Below are 20,564 nucleotides of genomic sequence, written 5' to 3'. Positions count from 1 at the left end.
CAATTCTGACCCCAAAGGCTTCACTATTATTATTTAGCAAATAATATTGGGTAAACTTATAATCTAAGAAAACTGTAATATTCACTTCTGTAGAAACTTATTAAAAATTGAACTTATTCTCAGAATAGTCCTACAGCGGTTTGCTTTTCTCCAAGTAAATACAGGGCCAGAAATCTTTCAGTGAGACAGAATTAGAAATATCTAGGTCATTTCCAGTGAAAAGGTTCACTTCTCTTGCTGGTTTTATGCCCATGGTTGACTTCTAATACATATTTCACACTTACCTTCACAGAGTTTCATTTTGTTCATTTCAAGTTCTCATTCTGATTTGTTAAGAACATGCTGAATTCTGTTCTCCACAGAGTCTGACATCTGTCCCACGCTGGGACAATTTGCAAGCTTTTCGTTACTGGATCGCTGAAGTTAATAAGTAAAACTTTGTCCAAGACAAATCCCTGGTGGGGCTCTCACCTGAAATATTCTCACTATCTCACACTGAGCTAACATCTGCTTTTTGTGTATATTTAGGCTGGGCAATTTCATTTAGATAGCAGTTTTATGTTTAAGCTTCTAATATGAAAAAGAGGAGGGGAAAAATGGGGTGAATGCTAAATCCTGTCATCCTTCCCTTCCTTGTATCTGACCTTGCTTCCTCTCTGCAGCAGTAAAACCTCCTTCAGCTGGCTGTAGAGAGCTGAGGTGCAACTTTTGAACCATGCAGGCTCTGTGTATATCCCTGTCTGCAGAAAGGGAGAGACAAGGAAAGTGCAGTGCAGGATTCAAAAATGTATTTTTATGCCAAATATGGTCATTAGTGTTTCTTAGGAATCTGAAGTTTTAGAACATGAAAGGTTTTGATAACTTCTAAACTCTTACTGATCCTTTTCCCATGACAGGAAAAACTGAATGACATGGTCCTTTTTGACTCCAAGGGGTATGCTGGAAATAAGAGTTTCTGGAAGTAATTTTTACAATGTTTAATATGCATTCTTGGACTTAACTAAAGCCAATATTTGTAGCTGTACATTGTTTCATATGTGGCCTGGGACAGGAACTTTATGTTCCTTGTGGAAGAGCAATGGGTAGTGTAAATAGCACGATCCCATGATACTCAAGAAATCGATTAACTCTGCAGTAACTAACACTTACTGATGGTGTTTATCTCTTCTTGCTCTGGTACACAAATTCCACATTGAATTTGAGCCAATTACATTAGTGCTCAGGCCAGCGAGCCTGAAATTCAGACCTCAAGTTGCGGGGTAATTGCCCATGCAATGAGAGTAACAGCTTTGCAATTGTGCCCTCTGCAAGCATCGACACTATGTGCAATGAGGTTCCTCCCCAGGCCGGCTGCTTCTGGCTCCAGCTGCACATTTGACTGGCACGGAGATAGTCGTGGTATGATCCCAATTCCTGCATGTGGCCCTGTATAATTAATCCATTTTCCTGCATGTAACTCCTCCAAGTTTAAGCAAGCCTTTTTTTTCTTTTCAGTGGTCAAGTAGCCCTTGAATCATTCTGGATCCTTTCTTCCCCTTGCCAGTCTTCACAAAGGCATCATATTGCCATTCATTGCTGAGCTACTGTGCGTTCTCCAGGGAGGTTTGTTAGGTTGCATTAATACAGATTAAGATCTGCTTTGTCCCCACTCCTTCCAGTGCCAGCTGAGTGCTTGCCAACTGTGAGGTCAAGAGATCTATGTTTTCTGTCAAACAGCAGCCACTGTTCTTATGAACACTGTAGCAACCTCCAACTCACCAGCCTGTCATGTAGATAGAGCTGCAGGGAGCATTCATTAGATATAATAAAGGATATGGTAGGGGGTTTTAGCCACCCTATTTTATTCCTATAGCCATTCCTGGTTTTGCTTTCTTTTTTTGCCCTATCAGGACACTTTTATCTAAGTGAGATTAGGGAATCCCACATATCAGTTTGGCTGACAGAAGGCTGGAAAGTGTCTGCAAAACAGTTGGCTAGCCAGGAAATTAATTTAATTATTTTCTTCCTTTTTTTCTAAAATAACTCCAGGAGATGCTTTAGCTCTGCTGTTTTTCAATATTATCAGCTTGACCATAGTTTACTGACTGAAGAGTGATTCAGCTCTTTGAAGAAATGAATCATTCAAAAGCAAGGGTCTGACCAGTTGGACTGGAAAACAAGTAACATTTCTCTGCAGTATATTTATGCGCGTTCATAAGAACAAACCCCTCCTCCCACCTCCCAAAAAAGTCCTCCAAATACATTTCAGACTTTTCAGGAAATATTTGAAATCTGTGACAATTCTCCAACCCTTTCTAGCAACTTTTCACACCTTTCACCATTCACCTCTTGGACACATCTGGCCCTTCTCTCTACTCTCATTTTCTTTTTTCCAAGTCCAAATGGCAACTTAACGTTAATACTTTCGGAGTCAGAACAGCAATAATGATGCCTGATGCCAAAATGGCAGAAAAGGCCAGCACAGCAAGTCCAAAACCCCAGAGAGATGGAGGAGAAAGCCTCTGGAGCCAAGTATGGTGGGAACTGTCCTTCTGGGGCAGATCTTGCAGGCAATATTGGTTGATGGGCACAGGGACACTTCTTGTACACAAGGAGACAGGCCAGCTTCTTCAGAGGGATATCAAGGACACAGAAATGAAATCATCTGTCAGTCTGACAGTCTTCCCTTTGTACATTTCCTGTCTTGCAGGGGTTTCCTTTTTTTTCTCTTGGATTGCATCTATTTCTATAGGTGTGTGAGATGAGCACACTTTGATACTGGGTCAAGAGTGACCACGAAGATGGCATTATGGACAAACTTGCTCTTTCCTAAATAATTCCAACATATCTTTTAGAGTGCTTGTGTTCATTAATTGCCTAGTTATTCTGCAAACTTTATAGGCAAGGCCTGATTGTTTTTGTGTTTGCAGTGACGTTCACTGCTGGTAGAATTCCCTTCTCGGTAATTCAAACCAATGACTGTTAAAGGCGATAGCACTTCTGATCTGCTGGTCACATCTATGCCTCTGCCAGTCAGCTTTCCAGAAAAACAGCAAAGGAAGAAACATCTCATGAGGATCTCATGAGTTTAGGGTAATGTCGCAGCTGCAGGTAGAAAGCGGATGGTAATGAGCAATTGAGAAGTTTGGTTTTCATTTTATGCAAGTGGTTTCATAGCCTGAGGGAGTGGGGGCCAGACTCAATGCCCCAAGAGATCTCTTCTAGCTGTAGCTTCCTAAAGGAAGGAGCTATTCATTCAACCAAGCTCAGAGAATAGTGTCCTCCTGTCCCCTACAAAATGGTCATCTCTTCGTACTCTCTGTCAGTAATGGCAGAGGGGAAAAGGCTCGAGTAACTTCCTAGGGGCAAAGTAAGGCAAAAAGGCACAATTAATATACCTACACGTAATAAGTTGGTCTTAGTTCCAGAAAAAGAATGAATGAAATGCTGAACTTCAGAGAACATTGCCATGCTTTTCTTGGTTTTATGGAAACTCGTCTGAATTTGGCTAAAGAAAGTCTATAAGGGTATCATTTGTGGCATGATCATTTCTCATCTCAGTTCTCCTTGTGCTTTTAGTAACATAAAACAAATGAGTGTGATCATAGCAGTGGTTTTTCACAGACCCCTGGTATCATACAATAATGCTTTTGAGTTTCAGAAAACTTCTTTCTTTTCACACATCTGAAAGACCTACAGTTTTAGCCATCAGGACTTGACAAACTCCACAACATCCTTTTCACTTGTCTGTCTGTGCTCTCTGTGTTTGTCAGTCTAAAGAAAGCTATTAAATCTGGGTGTTGCCTGAAAATCTTCTTCTGTTGTGAAAAAGAAATAGCTGTTTGGGTAGAACAGCAAAGTTTTAGCACTTTACAAGTGCCTGGGGTTTATTTCCAACAGTCTGTTCATACTCAAGTCTGTTAGACCTGGTGAGAGGTATGGAAGAGGAATGCTACCTGTATGTGACTCAGATCAACAGGGAAACAATGTAATGAGTTTGATCCATATATTGTGTTACAAAGTGCCATATCAGGATTACACACCTAATCTGAAGGGATGCACAATTGAAAATAATTTCTAATGCTCCATAATTTGTAAGAATTGTTATTTTACCTGTATAATTGCATGTTGTGTGCGCAGAAAAAAACCTGAAAAACACCAAAGCAACAAGGCATGCAAGATTCTGAGACAATGTAAATTGCAAGAGATGTCCCGAAACCAAGGAAACAATGTAAATTTTGACCTTGTATCTCTAAGGTCGGATGTAGAAATGTGAGCTTGAATATTAGACTGTTACATGCTCAGTACATCTATGCTTTTGGTATTGCTATAAACATATTTTTCACTCGGAATGTGTAGGACAATTCAAATTTCCTTTTTGTAAATTGGTTGGAGAACGAACTATAGTATCCTTATTAATCTTTATTTTATTGTTGTTCCAGGTTAGGTTTCCCCATGATGATCGTGTCCTGCACCATCGGAATGTGCTATCTTCTTGTTGCTCATGTTGTAGTAGGTTGGAACTCATAGTAATTTATACTTTCAAGACTCAGATAAGTTTTCTCTTTTGTTTAGCTTATATCAGAATGCTAAGAACATATATGAAAGGAAAAAGATGTATAAAACCCCAACATATGGTATCAATCAAAATGATTGTTGGCATAAACATCAGATATGGTCATTCTTAACCTTTTGTTTTATGAACAATATGCAGAACGAGACAATAGAAATTAAAATAATCCATATATTTCATTATGAATGCAGGTACTGTGCAGATAAAAAGGAACTGTCTCAAGGGAATATGCTGTGCCTGAAAGTTTGTATTGACACAATCTGAGTATAGTCACAGATGAAAAACTCATTCACAATAGCAGATGTTCAGTAATTTCTTTCTAGGGCTTAATTTTTCTTTGTCAATATATTTAGCTATTTGTATGAAAGTAACTAATATTCAGGTTGTAATAATTGACAGTTAAGCAGAAATTCTGTACTCTATGAAGGATGTATCATTATCTACATTTAAAATAAACATGTCCTGAAAATGTGCTGTGGAAGAAATTATTATTTTGGAAGCAGGATTGCATTCCACTGAGGCTTTGTTTTTAATTTTAAAGCTCCTAAACAGTGGTAGGCTACCTCTATTTTTTTTTCTTAAAATAAACTAATTCCACTCTTCTTACAAAAGGATGAATATAAATAGTGATAAAGCATCAGACATTTTCCATTTAATATTAATTCACTTTTGTGAAGGAGTACTCTAAATATTTTAATAGGTTAATACACTATATGGAAGAATGACCTCATACTTTGGCTTTGATTTCCTTATCTCCAGTAATAATGCTTTAAACCACATATATTGTTCTTATAATTGGCTGCACAACAGGTCAAAATTCTCATTACGAGTATGAAGTCCTGTGAGGTATTCAAGAGCTAAATGCCCATCTTCCAAAACCTTGGTGGGTTTGGCCTGAATTAATGGTGGGTGTGTTTTATCTTGAGCCAGAAAAATTGGCAGCCTGGTTAGTGCAACCCAAGACTGAATTAAAGGAAGCCCGTAGAGATGATCAAATGTGGCTTTTCCTTCTGCTTAGTCCTTGAGATAACCAGGTAAGTGAAAAAGAAGCAGTATCTTTCCCACAAAAGTGATGAGATGTGAGATTAATCATGCATACCGTTTTACTCATATATAGGTTGTGTCCCAGGATTTGTTTGAAGTGTGAAAAGTGATATTAAGAGGCCAATGGAAATGAGGCACAGCAACCACTCAAAGCAAGGGTGGCTGCCACCCCTCCAAGTAGATTCAGTGATAGCAGAGAAAGTGTGTGGAGCCAGAGGGGAAGAGCTGTCTCCATTGGCCCAAGACCTCCCACCAAAACTTCCATCCCCACCCACGCTCAGCCCCGTGGATCAGTGAAGTCTCCTGTGATGGGGCTGAGTTTTGCAACACTGTTGAGAAACCTCGAGGTTGTGCTGACAGTGACCATCTGTAGAACAGAAGATCTTCTCCCAGAACTAGCATAACTTCTACTTCCTTTTATCTATATATAAAAAACCAAAACCAACCCAAAACACCCACCAAATCCCTGCAATAAGTCTGGATCAAAACACAACAAAATAAAACAAAGAATAAACGATGACCTGAAAGACACTCCTTCGGGCAATTTTTCTGAAATTGAATTTGGGCCTGTCTCACTCTCAATGTCAAGAGCAGTTTACTATGTAATAACTGGAATTTTGTTTCAATTAAAGGAACATTTATTTTAATCAACTTAACACTGATCTCTGGTGAAAAATTGTCACATGGTATTTTAAAGCTCTCAACATTTCTCACAGTGGGGCAATCTTGGTGCAGTCATTGCACAAGAACTGTTGTATTAAGCCCTAGAAAATGCAAAATCAGCTTCTGCTAAAACTTTAAAGTTTTTTTTTCTTCTCTGTTCCACTAAAACACCCTTGGCATGTAGGAGTATAAAAATGAGAATATGATCGCATGAAACAATGTGCTAATTATTTTTAATAGTGCTTTTTAAGGAATAAAAAATTAACCAAAACCAAACCCCTGAAACCTTCCTGCAAATTCTGAGCAAACTTTTGCTAATAATGCAATCACACTAGCTGGCACAAAAATTCATGTCTGCATTTACAGTTTGCAGGAAGAAGGAAAACAGAAATGCAGCAAATGATCTCCACTCATTCATGCCCCCAAATACTTCTGAACACTTTGGTGCAAGAGAGATCTCACTGGCTTCAAAAGTGCTACATCAACAGGACTCAAATGGGATTTTCTTTCTGCTACGTTACTTGTCCTGTCAAAAGAAGACAAGTAATGCACAGGGACTACAAAATCATGTTGGTAACACTTTTAGGCAACCAAACTTGAGTTTATTTTGCTACAATGAAATTTTTTGTAATGACATATTGTTTTGCTAAGTATTTTCTCATATAAACTGACTTTCCTTCCTTCAACAATCTTTTTTCTTTTTTTGCACAGCCAAGAGCTCATTAAGACCTTAAATGAAAAGGCAAATTATAAAAATAAAATAAAATTGTTTGTTTACACAGAGCTTTATGTGAGTGTAATGAAAATTACCTAGGTGCTTCAGAGAATTTCAAGGTAATGAAGTACACTTTTCATTGCCTTCCATTATAGTTATCAATGTAATCTGCACATCAAAAGGGCACAATTACAGTGGCTACATCCTTGACAAAACTAGTGTGCAGGATTGCATAAAAATGGATTGACTCTGAAGAGTGAGCAGAGTTTATTTTTCCAGTGAAATCTCTCTAAATGACTAAATAAAATATTAGTTAAGTAATAAGTCACGTAGTAGTGTACTATCTTTAGTATGCTTTTGGCTGATCTCAGAGGATAGTTTTTTCATTGTCATTGACATCCCATTAGGCTATTTGGTGATGTTTGTTTTAAGACATATAGTGAATATATATATATGATTTTCTGAGATCTGTTTGCCCTTTCTGAGCTGTGTAAAATGCAGTAAGACAGCAACATATGAATTATAGCACTACCAGGCACTACCAGTCAGCCATACCCAGTAAAAGAAACCATTTCCAGTAGATAAGCAAGGTAACCACTGAAAGCAAGGAAAGAATCATGGAGATACTAGAGATTCACCAAACAGTGAGCTATCTAGCAAAGAATAGCACTGAGAGTGGCAAAGGGTCTGCTCAGCCCAGCATCTGTCCCTGGCAATGGGGCATAGCAGCCGCCTCTTTCAAACAGCGCAGCAACATAAAATTGAGTTCTCTGTGACCCAGAGATTCCTGAATGAGACACAGCAGCTCTGTGCTGTTTATACACTGCAGCTGATGGATTGTCCTTCCACAAACTTATCCAGCTCCTTGCTGAACCTGTGTGAATTCAACATTTGTATCAAGAAGTTTCACAGATATACACTGTGGGAAAATTATTCCAGATGTTTGCTTTGAACCTCTCCTTTGCTAATTTATTTTTATGACACGCCTCTCCCAACACCATTCCCAAATCTTTTGGTTGGGAAGGGATAATGCATAGCCATCATTTTTCTAAATCATGATTCTAAAGATCTATTTTTAGTCTGGACGTCACAGTCTATTTGTTCCCTTGGTATAAGGGAATGCTCTCATATCTTTGCTCATCCCTTTTTCCACCTTTGATGTTTCACTATGAACTTTTTGAGTTGAAAAGGTGAGAACTATAAACACTAGCCAAGACACCATAGACTTACACAGCAGACTGCTTATTTCTTCTGATTTTCCATTTTATTCCTGATAATTGTTGAGATCACCTCTTGGACTGTTATTGACAAATAAACCTAGGCATTTTTATGGAAGAACATCTTACAGTAACAAGCAGCATTTCCTGAGTGATAATTATTAGTTCACCTTGTTTAGCATGTAAATTTAAGCTCAATTTTGCTCCTCTATCTACATCACTTTACAGCTCTCCACAGTGAATATTATAGAACAATTTTTCCCAGTTGTTTGCTCTTGCAAGGGTTTTTTGTAATTCTTTACTATTAGCGGTGTTCTGAATAACCCTTAGACTTCCACATTTAACCTTTTACTTCAAACTCTAGACCATTTAAAAATACGTTGACCATTGCAGAGCCAACCTGATTCCCTCTAGAGCTTCATGGAAGGGTCACACCCCTTATGCTGTGGTAGTTTAATATTTTTAAGAGCTACTGAATATTTAATCTCTATAGTAACTACAGGTCAAATCAAAATGAGTTTTAAAACTGGAAATGTTTTCCTCTATGGCACAAGGAGTTTGTGAACACCTTGCTAGCAAGATGTTACTGAGGTGTGAGTCAAAAAATGTTTCTCAATTCTATTAGAATAATAGAACTAAACTGTAGAATTCAGAAACAGCCAGTCTTGAAAAAGATCTTATGATTTCTTCTTTGAGGCATAAGCCAAGTGCAGATCATAGCTATAAAAGGAAACTGAATGGATTGTTTCATAGCTACTCATAACAACTTGTTTTAGGCCATGCTAAAGCTTCTGGTACCATGTCTTCATTAACACTAAGTCTAGTCCTAGAAAGCAATTCTGTTTTTCTTAATAGAAGTTGAAATAAAGTGTATTATTTCTAAGAAACCAAATTTAAAAGATATAGTTAGAAATGAAAATTGCTTGAGCACCCAAAAAGAGAAAGGTCTCATCCAGAAGGTCAGTTATTTACAAAGTATGTGCAAAACTTGTCTTCAGACAACTGGCACTGCAGACTTCCTCCAGTGACTTAGCATGATTTTAGATTTACTATATGGGAACAGGTCCAGGAATAAAAGACTTCTCTTTCCTCTGTGTTGCTGGCGTTCTGTGTAACCTTTTATAGTCAAAGGATTTGTTCACATACTTGTTTCCTGAATATATCCAACTTTCTGAAGTCCTTACTAAAGACTCTTTTTCTATATGGATGCCTTGGGTTTTGCAAAATAAATATCACTGAACACATAGCAAAATATGCAGTTATATGCAAACACCATCTATTGTTTTAGATACTCATAAAAATATGGAAACATCAGTGTAACAGCTATCACATGGCTACTCCCTACATTAACTCCCATTAAAGAATTCATAGGTTCCAAACAGCAGAAAATCAGTGGCACCTGAAATAGAAAATAAATATGCTAAGCATAAGCCTCTGTGTTTGTTGAAATGGGATGCTAGGAAAATGATTTGGAACCAAATTTAAAAAAATGGAATAGCTGAAGCATTAAATTAGTATTTCTGAAGTGAATTTATGACAGGAAATCATAGCAATTCAGTTAAGTGCTAACCAGCTCAGATGAAGTCAGCATGTGAAGATCTGAGCGATTTATTAAGGACAACTGGAAATCAACGAGTGTTGGTGATATATTGAGAGGAGGATTAAAATCTTCCTCCATAGATGCTCTAAAGGGAGAGGATGAGAGAATAAACCTTTCTTCACACATTTCTTATTAGGGAGAATATTATAAAATTAGGAATATCCTAGAGCTACTCAAAATAATAAAAAGCAAAAGGGGTTTTCACTATGTTTAAATTTGACCACATACTGTTATTTTGTCTTTTCAGGTTGCTGTTGCAACTTTGATAGGCAGCAGTGATTTATTAGCAGTGGTTTTTTAGAGCTTTGCCTAATGAATCAGTAATGGGAAAAAAGCCCTCTCAAGATGTGGTCTTGGCCATCATTACTATTATCCTGGCTGGAGTAAAAGACTTGCTGCTATTCTTAAGAAATCAACACATACTGCTTTGTCCATGGTGTATGAGCTGCTTAACTGTACAAGATAATAGGAGAAAGGTTGCTGCAGAGTGCTACAACAGGAGGCACAATCCAGCAGGGAGCTACAGATTTTTCTTTTTTTCCTGCTTCCTTTCATGCCAACTTCTTTCCTCTTGCATTTATTGTTCACCAGATTTTTTCCTTTCATAAATATCTGCTATTTTAAACCTTGTTCGTCATTCACACTCTATTTGTCAAACAAAACCTTAACTTACTTGTTTTTCCTGCCCCACTTTTCTCCAGATGGCCTCTGTCTACTTATCCTTAATAAAGTTTATGAGGGAGAAAAACCCCCTGTTACTTACAAACCAAGTTAAGGAAAGTAGGAAAAAGGGTTATTTCCTGATGTCAGTGATGTGCATAGTCTTCTTCTATTTAATATATACACCTATTGTACTTTCCACCTATAACCTCTTGTGTGTGTTTCAAGCATTGGTCATGAAGACCATTACAGACACTGAAGTAAAAAAATCACACCAAATCTGACAGTGCTGGGGCTCATGAACATAAATTGAAAACTTAAGATTCTCCTCTGACTCAGAAGTGTTAATGGTTTGGGATGTTTTGTTTCCCTTTGTCTTTCCTGAATTCACTTTTGAACTCAAATGGCTGCAATTAGAGCCAGTGTATTCATTTCTTAAACTACCAGAGCGCCTAAGAAAAGGAAACCTGTGGAGTACATATATATTTTTTAAGGTTTTATAAATAAGGATCAACTTACCAGCTAGATAGAAATATATCAAACTTTGTGCTGCTAGTTTGATTATAGCACATAAATTATTCAATTTTGATCCAGATTTTTAGTGGTGGTTAAAGCTATGAGTAATGAAATCTAATTCATACATTCCCTGACTTACAGATATGTGCATTTCCATAGGCAGAGATCAGTCCATGATCTCAGGAAACACACAACTGTTTATTTTTAAGATCTGGTTGGAAAAACAACTTGGGAGATTAATGTGGGCAAATACTCTGACCTCTGAGCAAAATGTTCGCTTGTAGATCCACCAGCTCTGGCCCCAAGCAGTGTGACTTGACTGGCAAAAATTTATGTGAAGAAATTTTTCTGTCTTGACTTTGTGAAAATGGGAAGAAATATTAATGTCAGGCTGAAGAAAGATATGAATAATGTATGCTGAGGTTTTGTACCATACCAGCTGAAGTCAATGAAAAGTCCAAATATAATGTGCTTGAGCTCAAAGACCTGTTAACCGCTATATATGATATCAGGTATGCACAAGCACAACATACATGGTGACTGCAAGAGAAATCTTGTCAAGATATATTCCAGATAATAAATATTGTCATTATAGGCACAGTTTTCAGTGTTGTCAGTAAATAAGGCCACTTGACAGTTCAAGATGCTTGTCAAGAACAAGATTAAGGGAAGATGAATATTAAACACATAATCACACAATCCTTTCTCTTGCAATAAAATACTTCCAGTGTTCTTATTTCCACTGTCAGACTGGAAAAATAAGTAGGTGGTTAGGTTTTCTCCAAAGCAGGTTAGAACTCGAAATTTGTTTCTAGATAAGCACTCCAAATTAATATAAATATTCTATATTTACAGAAAATTGAAATATATTTTGCATTTTAATTGCTATAAACAATTTTAGATAGCAACAAAATCCAGAGAACATCTGTTATATATACGCATACAAACAGACAGGAGATTTTTAAATATTTAAATTTGTAAATATTTATATTTTAGATTTGGCATTTGTTATAAGAGTTTTTAAAACCTTTACAGTAAATTTCCCCTAATATAATTAAATTTTGGATGAATTTTCTGTGGTCCAAATTAGGCACGATTTGTCTTCTATTTTGCTGCCCTTGTAAAGTATCTGTCAAACTTGGCATCTCTGCACAGGAAAAAAATTAAGAATTAACCCATCAACAAATTTTTCTATTGATAGATATATGTAGACAATGTCTATACTTACTGCATACACTAATATTGAAAGAGTTTGCAAGGCCTACACTCAGAAGAGGGAGAACACCCAAATAAAAGTTACACAACCAACCTTACGTTTGTTCCTTTGTGATAAATGGCTGCTTTTATTCTCTGTGTGCACTGTTCCCTGCATAAGTACTTCTTGGATTTCAAATGTCTATTTTTTTTTCTGTTATAACGATTAATAAAGATATCACAGAAAACTGGACCTCATACAAAGCTCAGGTAGGTTCATGTGAAACATCTCCTCCCTACCTGATGTATTAAGCATATGTTCTTCAGAGAAAGTCCTTGATTCGGGAAAACATTTTTATATATAAATATTTAAATGATATTTTGTTTCTAAAAAGGCATCTGTGTTCTTGTATGGTGAAACCCTTGCTTAACTGCTTTCCTGAACTGGGGCTTAGATTGAATATTTAAGTTTATTTATCTTGGTTCTATTACTCTGACCTTCATAACTTGGAGAAAAGGAATGGGTTTGTCCCTGAAAAGGTGCTGAACTACAGAAATGTTTATCTAATTGCCCTGTTTGTATATGCAAATCCAAACTTGGAGGTTTATAAAATGATGTGTTCCCAAAGGGCAAGCATTTGATAATATAAACCTATCTGTACTGAGAATTGGGAAGAACATCCATATTTATTCGTAAAAAAGCTTTCATAAAATCTTCAGAAATCCATGGGATTAGTGGCAGTGAGGACAGTGAGTGAGCCAGGTTTCAGGGTGTCTGAGAAAGTTAGACTTCTCAAAAAAAGTGCAAATGAGGATAACAGGCTGTCTGATGAAGATGGTATTCTTATTTAGTTAATAGGTTTTGTGCTAAAACAAAATCTGCATTAAAGTCCTCGATTTTGTAAACAGGCTGTCAACAACAGTTTTTATGTAATCACATTATGTTTTGGCTTATTATTCTTAGTAAAACTGATGCCAACTTGCATTACATTTGATTGTGGAATGCTAAACACATCTTAGTGATAGAACATAAAGAGATTCATACAGTTTTCACTTCTATAAGGCTAAGCAAAGCATTTTGTGTACCATAAATCATATTTAGCTCTTCAATATGCTTAAAAGAAAAAGGTCTCATAATGGCAGGAGGTAAGCAGCTCTGAAGATGCTGTGTCCTGTATTACAATTCAGAGGATGATACAGGCAAGGGATGGCAAGAGATTTTATGCAGCAGATGAGAAATGAGAGTTTCCAATCTCCATGCCATTAAACAGGGCAGTTAGAGTCAGACCTGCTCTCTTTTCTACATTTCTGGTTATTTGGTGCCTGGCACCTGGGTGTGAGCTTTTCACTTCTGTTGCGTTATCATCATTATGTCTTGGGGAGATGAATTACTCAGAGCTGCTTCAAACAGCACAGCAGTGATACTTACTTTGGTAACTGAAGGATGACAAAGCTCAAGGAAGGAAATGAAAGGAGAGGGGATGTCTTCAGCCTTGCTCATGAGCCAAACTTACCCCTGAGGATGGAGGCATTGATTCTGACATGAGACATGTCTGCACCTGTATTTTGATGGCTTCTCCTCACAGAAGACTTGATTTAGGACTGTGCAATGAATTCTCCAGGGGTGAAATGGAGCAAGAAGTAGGACTTTGTTATTGGTGGGCTGTTCAAGAACCAATTCTGACTGATAGCATGAAAATAATACCTCCCTTTAACCATCCTGTGGGTCCCAGTTCCCAGTGGCTTCCTAGAGCAGCTTCATTTCACAGTGAGTTGTTCTGTTTTGTGGGAACTTTGTAGTTAGTCATTGCCTTCGATGACAACTGAAAACATTTGCTCAGGGCAGCCAAGGGGGCCATCACAGGACCAAAAGCAAAAAACAATGAACATGAAGAAAGCTCTCTGGAGAAGACAGATGCAAGGGAAGCACCAACAAACTCCTGGCTGCACAACTATCTCTGCTTCCTGGAAAGAAATTATTTGCATCATTTTGCGTGCTGGAAGGACCTGCTCTCTGTTGTTGGTGTAGTCATAGAGGCCAGTGGGAATGGGATGGGGCTTCATGGTTGTAAGCAACTGTCAGCAAGTGTCTTGTAAGGCAATTTCTCTCCTGCTGCAACTGATATGGAAGGGAAAGAGTAACTGAGCTACAACCAAAAAGCCTGCAGGGTACCTTGCAGTCGTTTATGTCATTGCAAACACTGTTAGGTGGGGTTTAATAATGTTTTTGTGCAAGCGTAGGTGGTTGTGCAAAGCATTTTCTTGTCACCCATTAAATTTTGTGCATAGTTGTCTCTGTTTCTGTGCATGCATTTAGGAACAGGGCAGTGTAAATGACAGATAAAACCGAGGAGGTGCGCAGGAAAGAGAGAATCCTGTGGTATACGGATGGTCCATAGCCTCTGCCCATGTCAGGTCTGGAAACAAGTCTAGCAAGTGTAATATGCACAGATGACTATGAGTCTTCAGGTAGTACTTTCCTTGCACAGAATTTAGTGCAGTCCCTACCTCAGTGACATTCTCCTTTGAAGAGATATTATGGTTCCTATTAATTCTAATTCTAACTCTTCTGATCAAATTTAGTGCAGTCCCTACCTCAGTGACATTCTCCTTTGAAGAGATATTATGGTTCCTATTAATTCTAATTCTAACTCTTCTGATCAAGCTAGAATGTTTTGTTGTTCAGTGTTTTTAGATGAAACCCTGAAGTGGTCCTGTTGAAAATTTTTGGTAACTGCTCTTTTTCTCCCCATGTAGGAAGGTTTTTTGATTCCTCTTGTCTATTTCAGAGGAGGAGAAACCCTCCCAAGTCTTCCAGCAGCTTTCTCACATATACAGCATACAGAATAAACAGGTGCCTCTTTAATGTCTCCTAAAGAAAGGATCCTGTAAGTCAGTAGCTTTGGAAATGTTGTAGCTTTGTGTTAATGTTAAATTACACTATACTTGGAGACCTCAGACGTGAACTGAAATTGAAATTTAGTTCCTTTTCTAGAAACCGAGAAGCTCTTTTGATGGAATATGCAAGCCAGTATAGTAACATAAAGGGACTGATGGCATATACATCTATAGACAACTCACAAGAGGGGTCAGAGAAAGCTGACACATAAAGGTCTACTTAGAGGTTACCTTTGTCACACTTAATGGTAACACTTCTGTGACCCAAAACACAGAAAGATCATCCTGTATTTTCTGCCCAGAGAAACCCTGGCTGGCAAATCTATTGTGCCTGTGTTATAAAGCAAATATTTTCAAGAAAAAGCAAAGGAGATGTAGCTCTCCTTCTATCCACATCTCTGAGAAAGAAGCTGCTTAGTAAGCTGATGGAGGCAAAAATCTCTCTCCATCAAGTATCTCTTCTCTAATAATTAAGTTTGCTTGCTACTGCATTGACATACACTTGGCTCTGTTATTAATGAGCTTAACTTCACTGATTATGCTTTGTCGTGGAAATTTCTGTAATATAGAGACCTCTCTGGCTCTGCTGGCCTGGGTTCATTAATACATAACATAGTGAAGTGTAGCCCTGTCACCTTTAAGACTGACCTACCAAGGATCTTGGTCCAGATTCCTGGCTCAAGACTGGTTTCTGTGATGATGCACCTGCTCACACTAGAAATAAAACTGATGCTCTCTATCCATTTGGTACGAAAAAGGATACAATAATTACAACAGTTCTAACTCTGCTTTGTGCTGGTTTGTTAAATGTGATAAACTGATATAAAAATCTCTTTTAAATGTGAATACACAGTAGAAGAAAACCAATTAATTAGAACTTGGATTAACTGAGCATCAGTGTTTATTGTGGAAGTGGTCCCTGCTGCTATGTAGAAAGCTTCAGCCCTCAAGAGTCTGTGACTAAAGGACACCAGACTGAATCACTTAAGTAGTTGTGCTGTCAGTAAACATTAATGAAGTTTGCTTTTACATACTAATAATAGAGACTCTGGTCTCTATCATGTGGATCTTTATTATCCTCTATCTAAGAAAGCAAACCAGCTGCAAAAATAGTAGTAGTAGTAGGAAGGGATGAACATAACAGTTACTGCTGTCCATCTGTGCATGAATTATCGGGCTTATCAGATCTACTGAGATGCCCTTGGCATCCAAGCACTGGTTCAGTCAGCTGATATCCATGGTGCCTCAAATGCAGTGTAATTGGTATGAAACTCAAGAGAAAGGAGGGTTAGTTTGTACAGTGTGGTGGTGCAAGTAGCTCCAGCCACTCTGACCACTGAAGATCCCACCAACACTAAGCTTCGTGGTCAGACACTGTCATGGGTTAGCAAGCATAGCTCCGGATTTTCCTGCAAAGAGGTGCTTACAGCTTCCTCTGTGACCTGGCAGAACCTATCAGCTGGCCAGTTTGAATATTGACAAACTTTTAAGCCACTTAAAATTTTGACCGCCTCTGTGGTCCACATTTAAGAATGGACAAAGCCTGGGGGAGCTCTGTCTCATTTCCGATGCAGCAACATTTAGCTGCAGGGCCCGTATGGGGTCCGCAGGGCCCCGGGCCAGGCCCTGCTTGGGCTGGACCGGCCACAGCCATCCTGGAGCCATGCAGCCCTGTTCCACCTGCGGCCCCCCCCAGCCCTGCTACGTGCAGATGGGCCACTTCCCCTCTCCAGTGTGGCTGAAGGTGAAGATTCAGCCGAAGCTGCCCCCCTGCCTGGCAAAGATCATGTGACCAACAGCGATAGGTGAAATTCCAGCTGAAAGACCCTGGTGAGATTAACCCTTTTAGTGCTGTGAAGAGCTGAAAACCTGAGGGAGGAGAAAGAGGAGATACTTGAAGCTGAAAATCTGTTGTAAAGCTATGGTGGTGATAGACTATGATATATCAGAGTACCCATTGTAATTTCATCAAAGCATGGGGGGGTGGAGCGTTCAAACTGCACTTGTGAGCAGGAGCACCCTGTGCTGGAATAAACAAATGCTGAAGCAGCTGTGATTTGATGAGAAGTTTGAACAGGGAGAGATGGAAGTGATGAGGACTCTGGCTCCAAATTGGAAGGAGAAAGACCTGTGTTCCTAGAGATGCTCCCAGAGATAGTGCTAGAGGTGAAGATGATGAGGACCCTTTTTCTCCCAGGGAAGGCGGAGAGCCTCTGTTCTCAGAGATGAAAATGCTCCCAGAGATGGGTGAAGAGAACTTTTGTTTCTGAACGGCTCAACCTTAAAATTGTACCCCAGTAGCTCAAGAGTGGACCCTCGAAAGCAGTTGTGGGAAAAGCTGCAAGTCGTGGGGACTCCCACATGATGCGAGCAGAGAACCAACCCGGGCAGTTATCTCATTGTGATAATATCTCCATAGTATGAGCAAGAGAGGCTCCTCTTCCTAAATGAACTGAACCCGCTACAGGCACCGAGGTCTAAAGCAGCTCACTCGGATGAGAACCCACAGTTCCACAGTTCTATGATTTACATGTTTCCTGATGATTGTTTTCCCCTCCCAGTTTTATGTATATCTGTGTATATTAATTTCCCTTAGTTAATATGTATTAGTTCTAGAAAGTTCTGCGGTACTTGACACCCCATTGGTTCATTCCCCAAGTCCCTCCTATGTGTTATTCCCATTGGTTCCCTCACTGCTAACCCCGCCTACTTGCCCTCATCTCATTGGCTGTAATCCCTTTCCCCGCCTTCCCTATCCCCACTATAAAATCCCTGAATGATGGCAAAAATTGGGGTCTTCATCCTGGTCCTTTTCAGGGGGTAAATCTCAGCATGTAATCCATATGGAGAGTCCCCTCTTTTCTTCTCCGCCTGCGTGTCCTTACACCTGCCTCAGAGAAGACTGCTCCCTCAGATGAGGAGCTCGTCCCCTCCTTTTTGTGTGTGCTACTTTACAGAGGGGTTGCAGCCTAGACCTCTGGGCTCCTTTATGTTGGCACGCTGGGTGCAAACCCCCTCAGTACAGCAGTCTTGTTCTCTTTGATGTGATTCATAACTGCATTTGAAAGGTGTTCAAAATATGCAAATATCAGGTTATGTCCCCAGAGTCCAGCACTGACTGTGGCGGACCCCTACACAGTGTGCAGGTGGATATTTCTGCCACCTGCCTTGGACCTGAGCTTACGTACAATGAAGAGGACTGAAGTTAGAAGCCCAAAGCTTTAAGTCTTCTCTCAGAACCGTGACTGTGTGTGTGAAGAGGAAATTAAATTGCATAAACTGACAATTTTGTCCTCTGCAAAGGACAAAATATCCTTTTACCGGAAAGTATGCAGTCAAAGTCTGTATCTGAGGTGTCTCAGCATGAGAGGATCCATGCAGGGACTGGAAACTTTTGTTTGAAAGCTGAATCTATTGTTCAATTGTAGAATTGAAACCTTTCTGCAATACAACTTGAGGCTCCATTAAAAGCTGCTCTGTGTCTACTGTTGCAATTCCTTATCTCTTCCAACCTGACTGTTGCTTTGCTTTTGTGGCTATTAGCTGTATTCCTGCCCTGCAGATTTTCCATTTCTTTTATGAATATGCTCTACTGATACAAACACATTAAGATCTACACTGCTGAGTCAATGCTTGGGAAGTTTTGCTAGTGCAACCATATAGCATGATTAAAGCAATATGACTTTCTGTCATTATTCTTTCCCTGAGACTCTTTTGCCTCAGATCCATGATCATTTGGTCTCACTAGAATCCTCCTACTTTTACTACTTTTTAATTATTTTTCTTTTTGTTTTCTCTGTGTATGTTTCCCATTTCTGCCTTCTGTTTTTATCCTTTTATTTTATCTCCTAGACTTCTATTTTTGCTTAACTTCACCTAGTTTCTTATTCTTTTCCATCTGTCTTTTTATTATCTTTTCTGGTATTTATTCTGCTTTTTCTCCCATATGTTTACAGGCTTCTTGAGGGTGAAAATTGGACCATTTTGTTATTTGCTTATTCTTTGTCTTTTTTTTTTTTTGATGTCTAAGGTATCTACTCAAGGTAAATTGTGTAAAAAGCATGCATATTTAATACCTGTTTCCTTTTGGGGAGGGAAGAGAAAAGATGATCCTGCTTTTACAAGTAATCTATAACTCTTGACATTTTTTTTCTATTTCTCTCCTAAGTTTGAGAAAAAAGAAAATTTTGGGCAGTTTTCTGGTATTGTCTGTTCAACTCTTCATTATATCATAGAATCACAGAATGGTTTGGGTTTAAAGGAACCTTAAAGACCATCTAGTTCCAACCTCCCTGCAATGGGCAGGGACACCTTCCACTCAAAGCCCCATCCAACCTGGCCTTGAACACTTCCAGGGATGGGGCATCCAGAACTTCTCTGGGCAATTTGTTCCACTGTCTCACCACCTTCCCAGCAAAGACTTTTTGCTAATAGCCAAACTAAACCTACTCTCTTTCAGTTTAAAGCCATTTTCCCTTGTCCTGTCACTACATGCCCTTGCAAAAAATCCATGGCACCCACATAGCACATATTTTTCTGTCCAAGAAATCCCAGACAGAAAAATGAGGATGCTATACTTTACAAACCAGGGTGTCACACTTTGACTACTGAGTGGCGGCAGGTATGACGCCATTATTCACGTTCCTGCCATTGTCTATAGAAGTGTACACTTTTACACTAAAAATTTGTCACACTGTTATTTTCATATGCTTGTCACTTTCCTCCAAAGACAGGTTTAAAAATTAGAAAATCTATTTGTGTTAGTACACATAAGGTTTAAACAATAAATGCAGCATTGCTACCTTGTAAGATAGAAATTATGCAATGGTACTTAAAATAAGAAAGTCTTCGTGTCTCATGATAATACAAAATCAAAGAAGTTTCATCAGAAAACAATGTTAAGGACAGGCAAACAACACAACCACAGTCCTAGCAGCGGTCTGGGATGCCTATTAATTATAAACGCACTAATTAAGATATAATTAATAGTGGGTTGTTTAATACGTAAGTTCTCTAAATCAGTGTGGTCCACAGCAGCATGAAAGTGTATTTTGACTGTGATGGCAAGACGCAATGTTTAAGCATTTTACAATGGTGTGCAAACAAGTTGAGCACTAAAGGGAAAAATAAAGGCTTATGCAGTAAGAGGGAAGGCATGGGAGAACGGGTAAGAAGAAATTAATGTAACCAAATTTCAACCAAAACAGCATTAGCAGGAGTGAGTTGGTAATGAATTAACTTGTTTGGTTTTTTTTAAAGTATAACTCTGGACTATGTATGCATGCATATTTAGTTGCAATGCAATGCAGCATATTGTGGGGTGGATCTGAAGCTGAGACTAAAAGGAGAATCCTGGTACAGGGTCAAAGTGGCACTGGCACTGGCAGCTGAGAAGTCTGACACTTGCTCTTCCTTGGCAGAGTTGCTTTCCTCAGAGAAAAACCTTTGACCTCCAGCATCTTCTTGGTCTTCTAAGTTTGGTTATTCTTGGAAGCCAAATGCCTA

General features: G+C 38.8%; 1 protein-coding gene and 1 long non-coding RNA gene across 9 annotated transcripts in view; one reads left to right on the top strand and one right to left on the bottom strand.

Moving 5' to 3' along the window:
* The window catches only part of OCA2 (OCA2 melanosomal transmembrane protein), a 191,536-nt gene extending 186,512 nt beyond the window's left edge, over nt 1-5,024 (top strand). For all 8 annotated transcript variants that reach the window (XM_042041185.1, XM_042041217.1, XM_042041190.1 and 5 more), the window contains one exon: nt 4,422-5,024. In XM_042041185.1, the coding sequence (XP_041897119.1) occupies nt 4,422-4,509 (88 nt within the window). In that variant the 3' untranslated portion in view covers nt 4,510-5,024. The remainder of the gene's footprint in view (nt 1-4,421) is intronic.
* LOC121670699 overlaps nt 1-20,564 on the bottom strand; it is a 39,802-nt gene that overhangs the window by 3,240 nt on the left and 15,998 nt on the right. The gene's annotated exons all lie outside the window — the stretch shown is intronic.

This window comes from Corvus kubaryi, unplaced genomic scaffold (assembly GCF_017639235.1).
Source record: "Corvus kubaryi isolate FWS band 111438036 unplaced genomic scaffold, C.kubaryi_AGA036_p1.0 133, whole genome shotgun sequence".
Classification (NCBI taxonomy): domain Eukaryota; kingdom Metazoa; phylum Chordata; class Aves; order Passeriformes; family Corvidae; genus Corvus; species Corvus kubaryi.
Note: the sequence above shows the minus strand (reverse complement) of the source record. Positions and strands in the feature narration are given on the sequence as shown.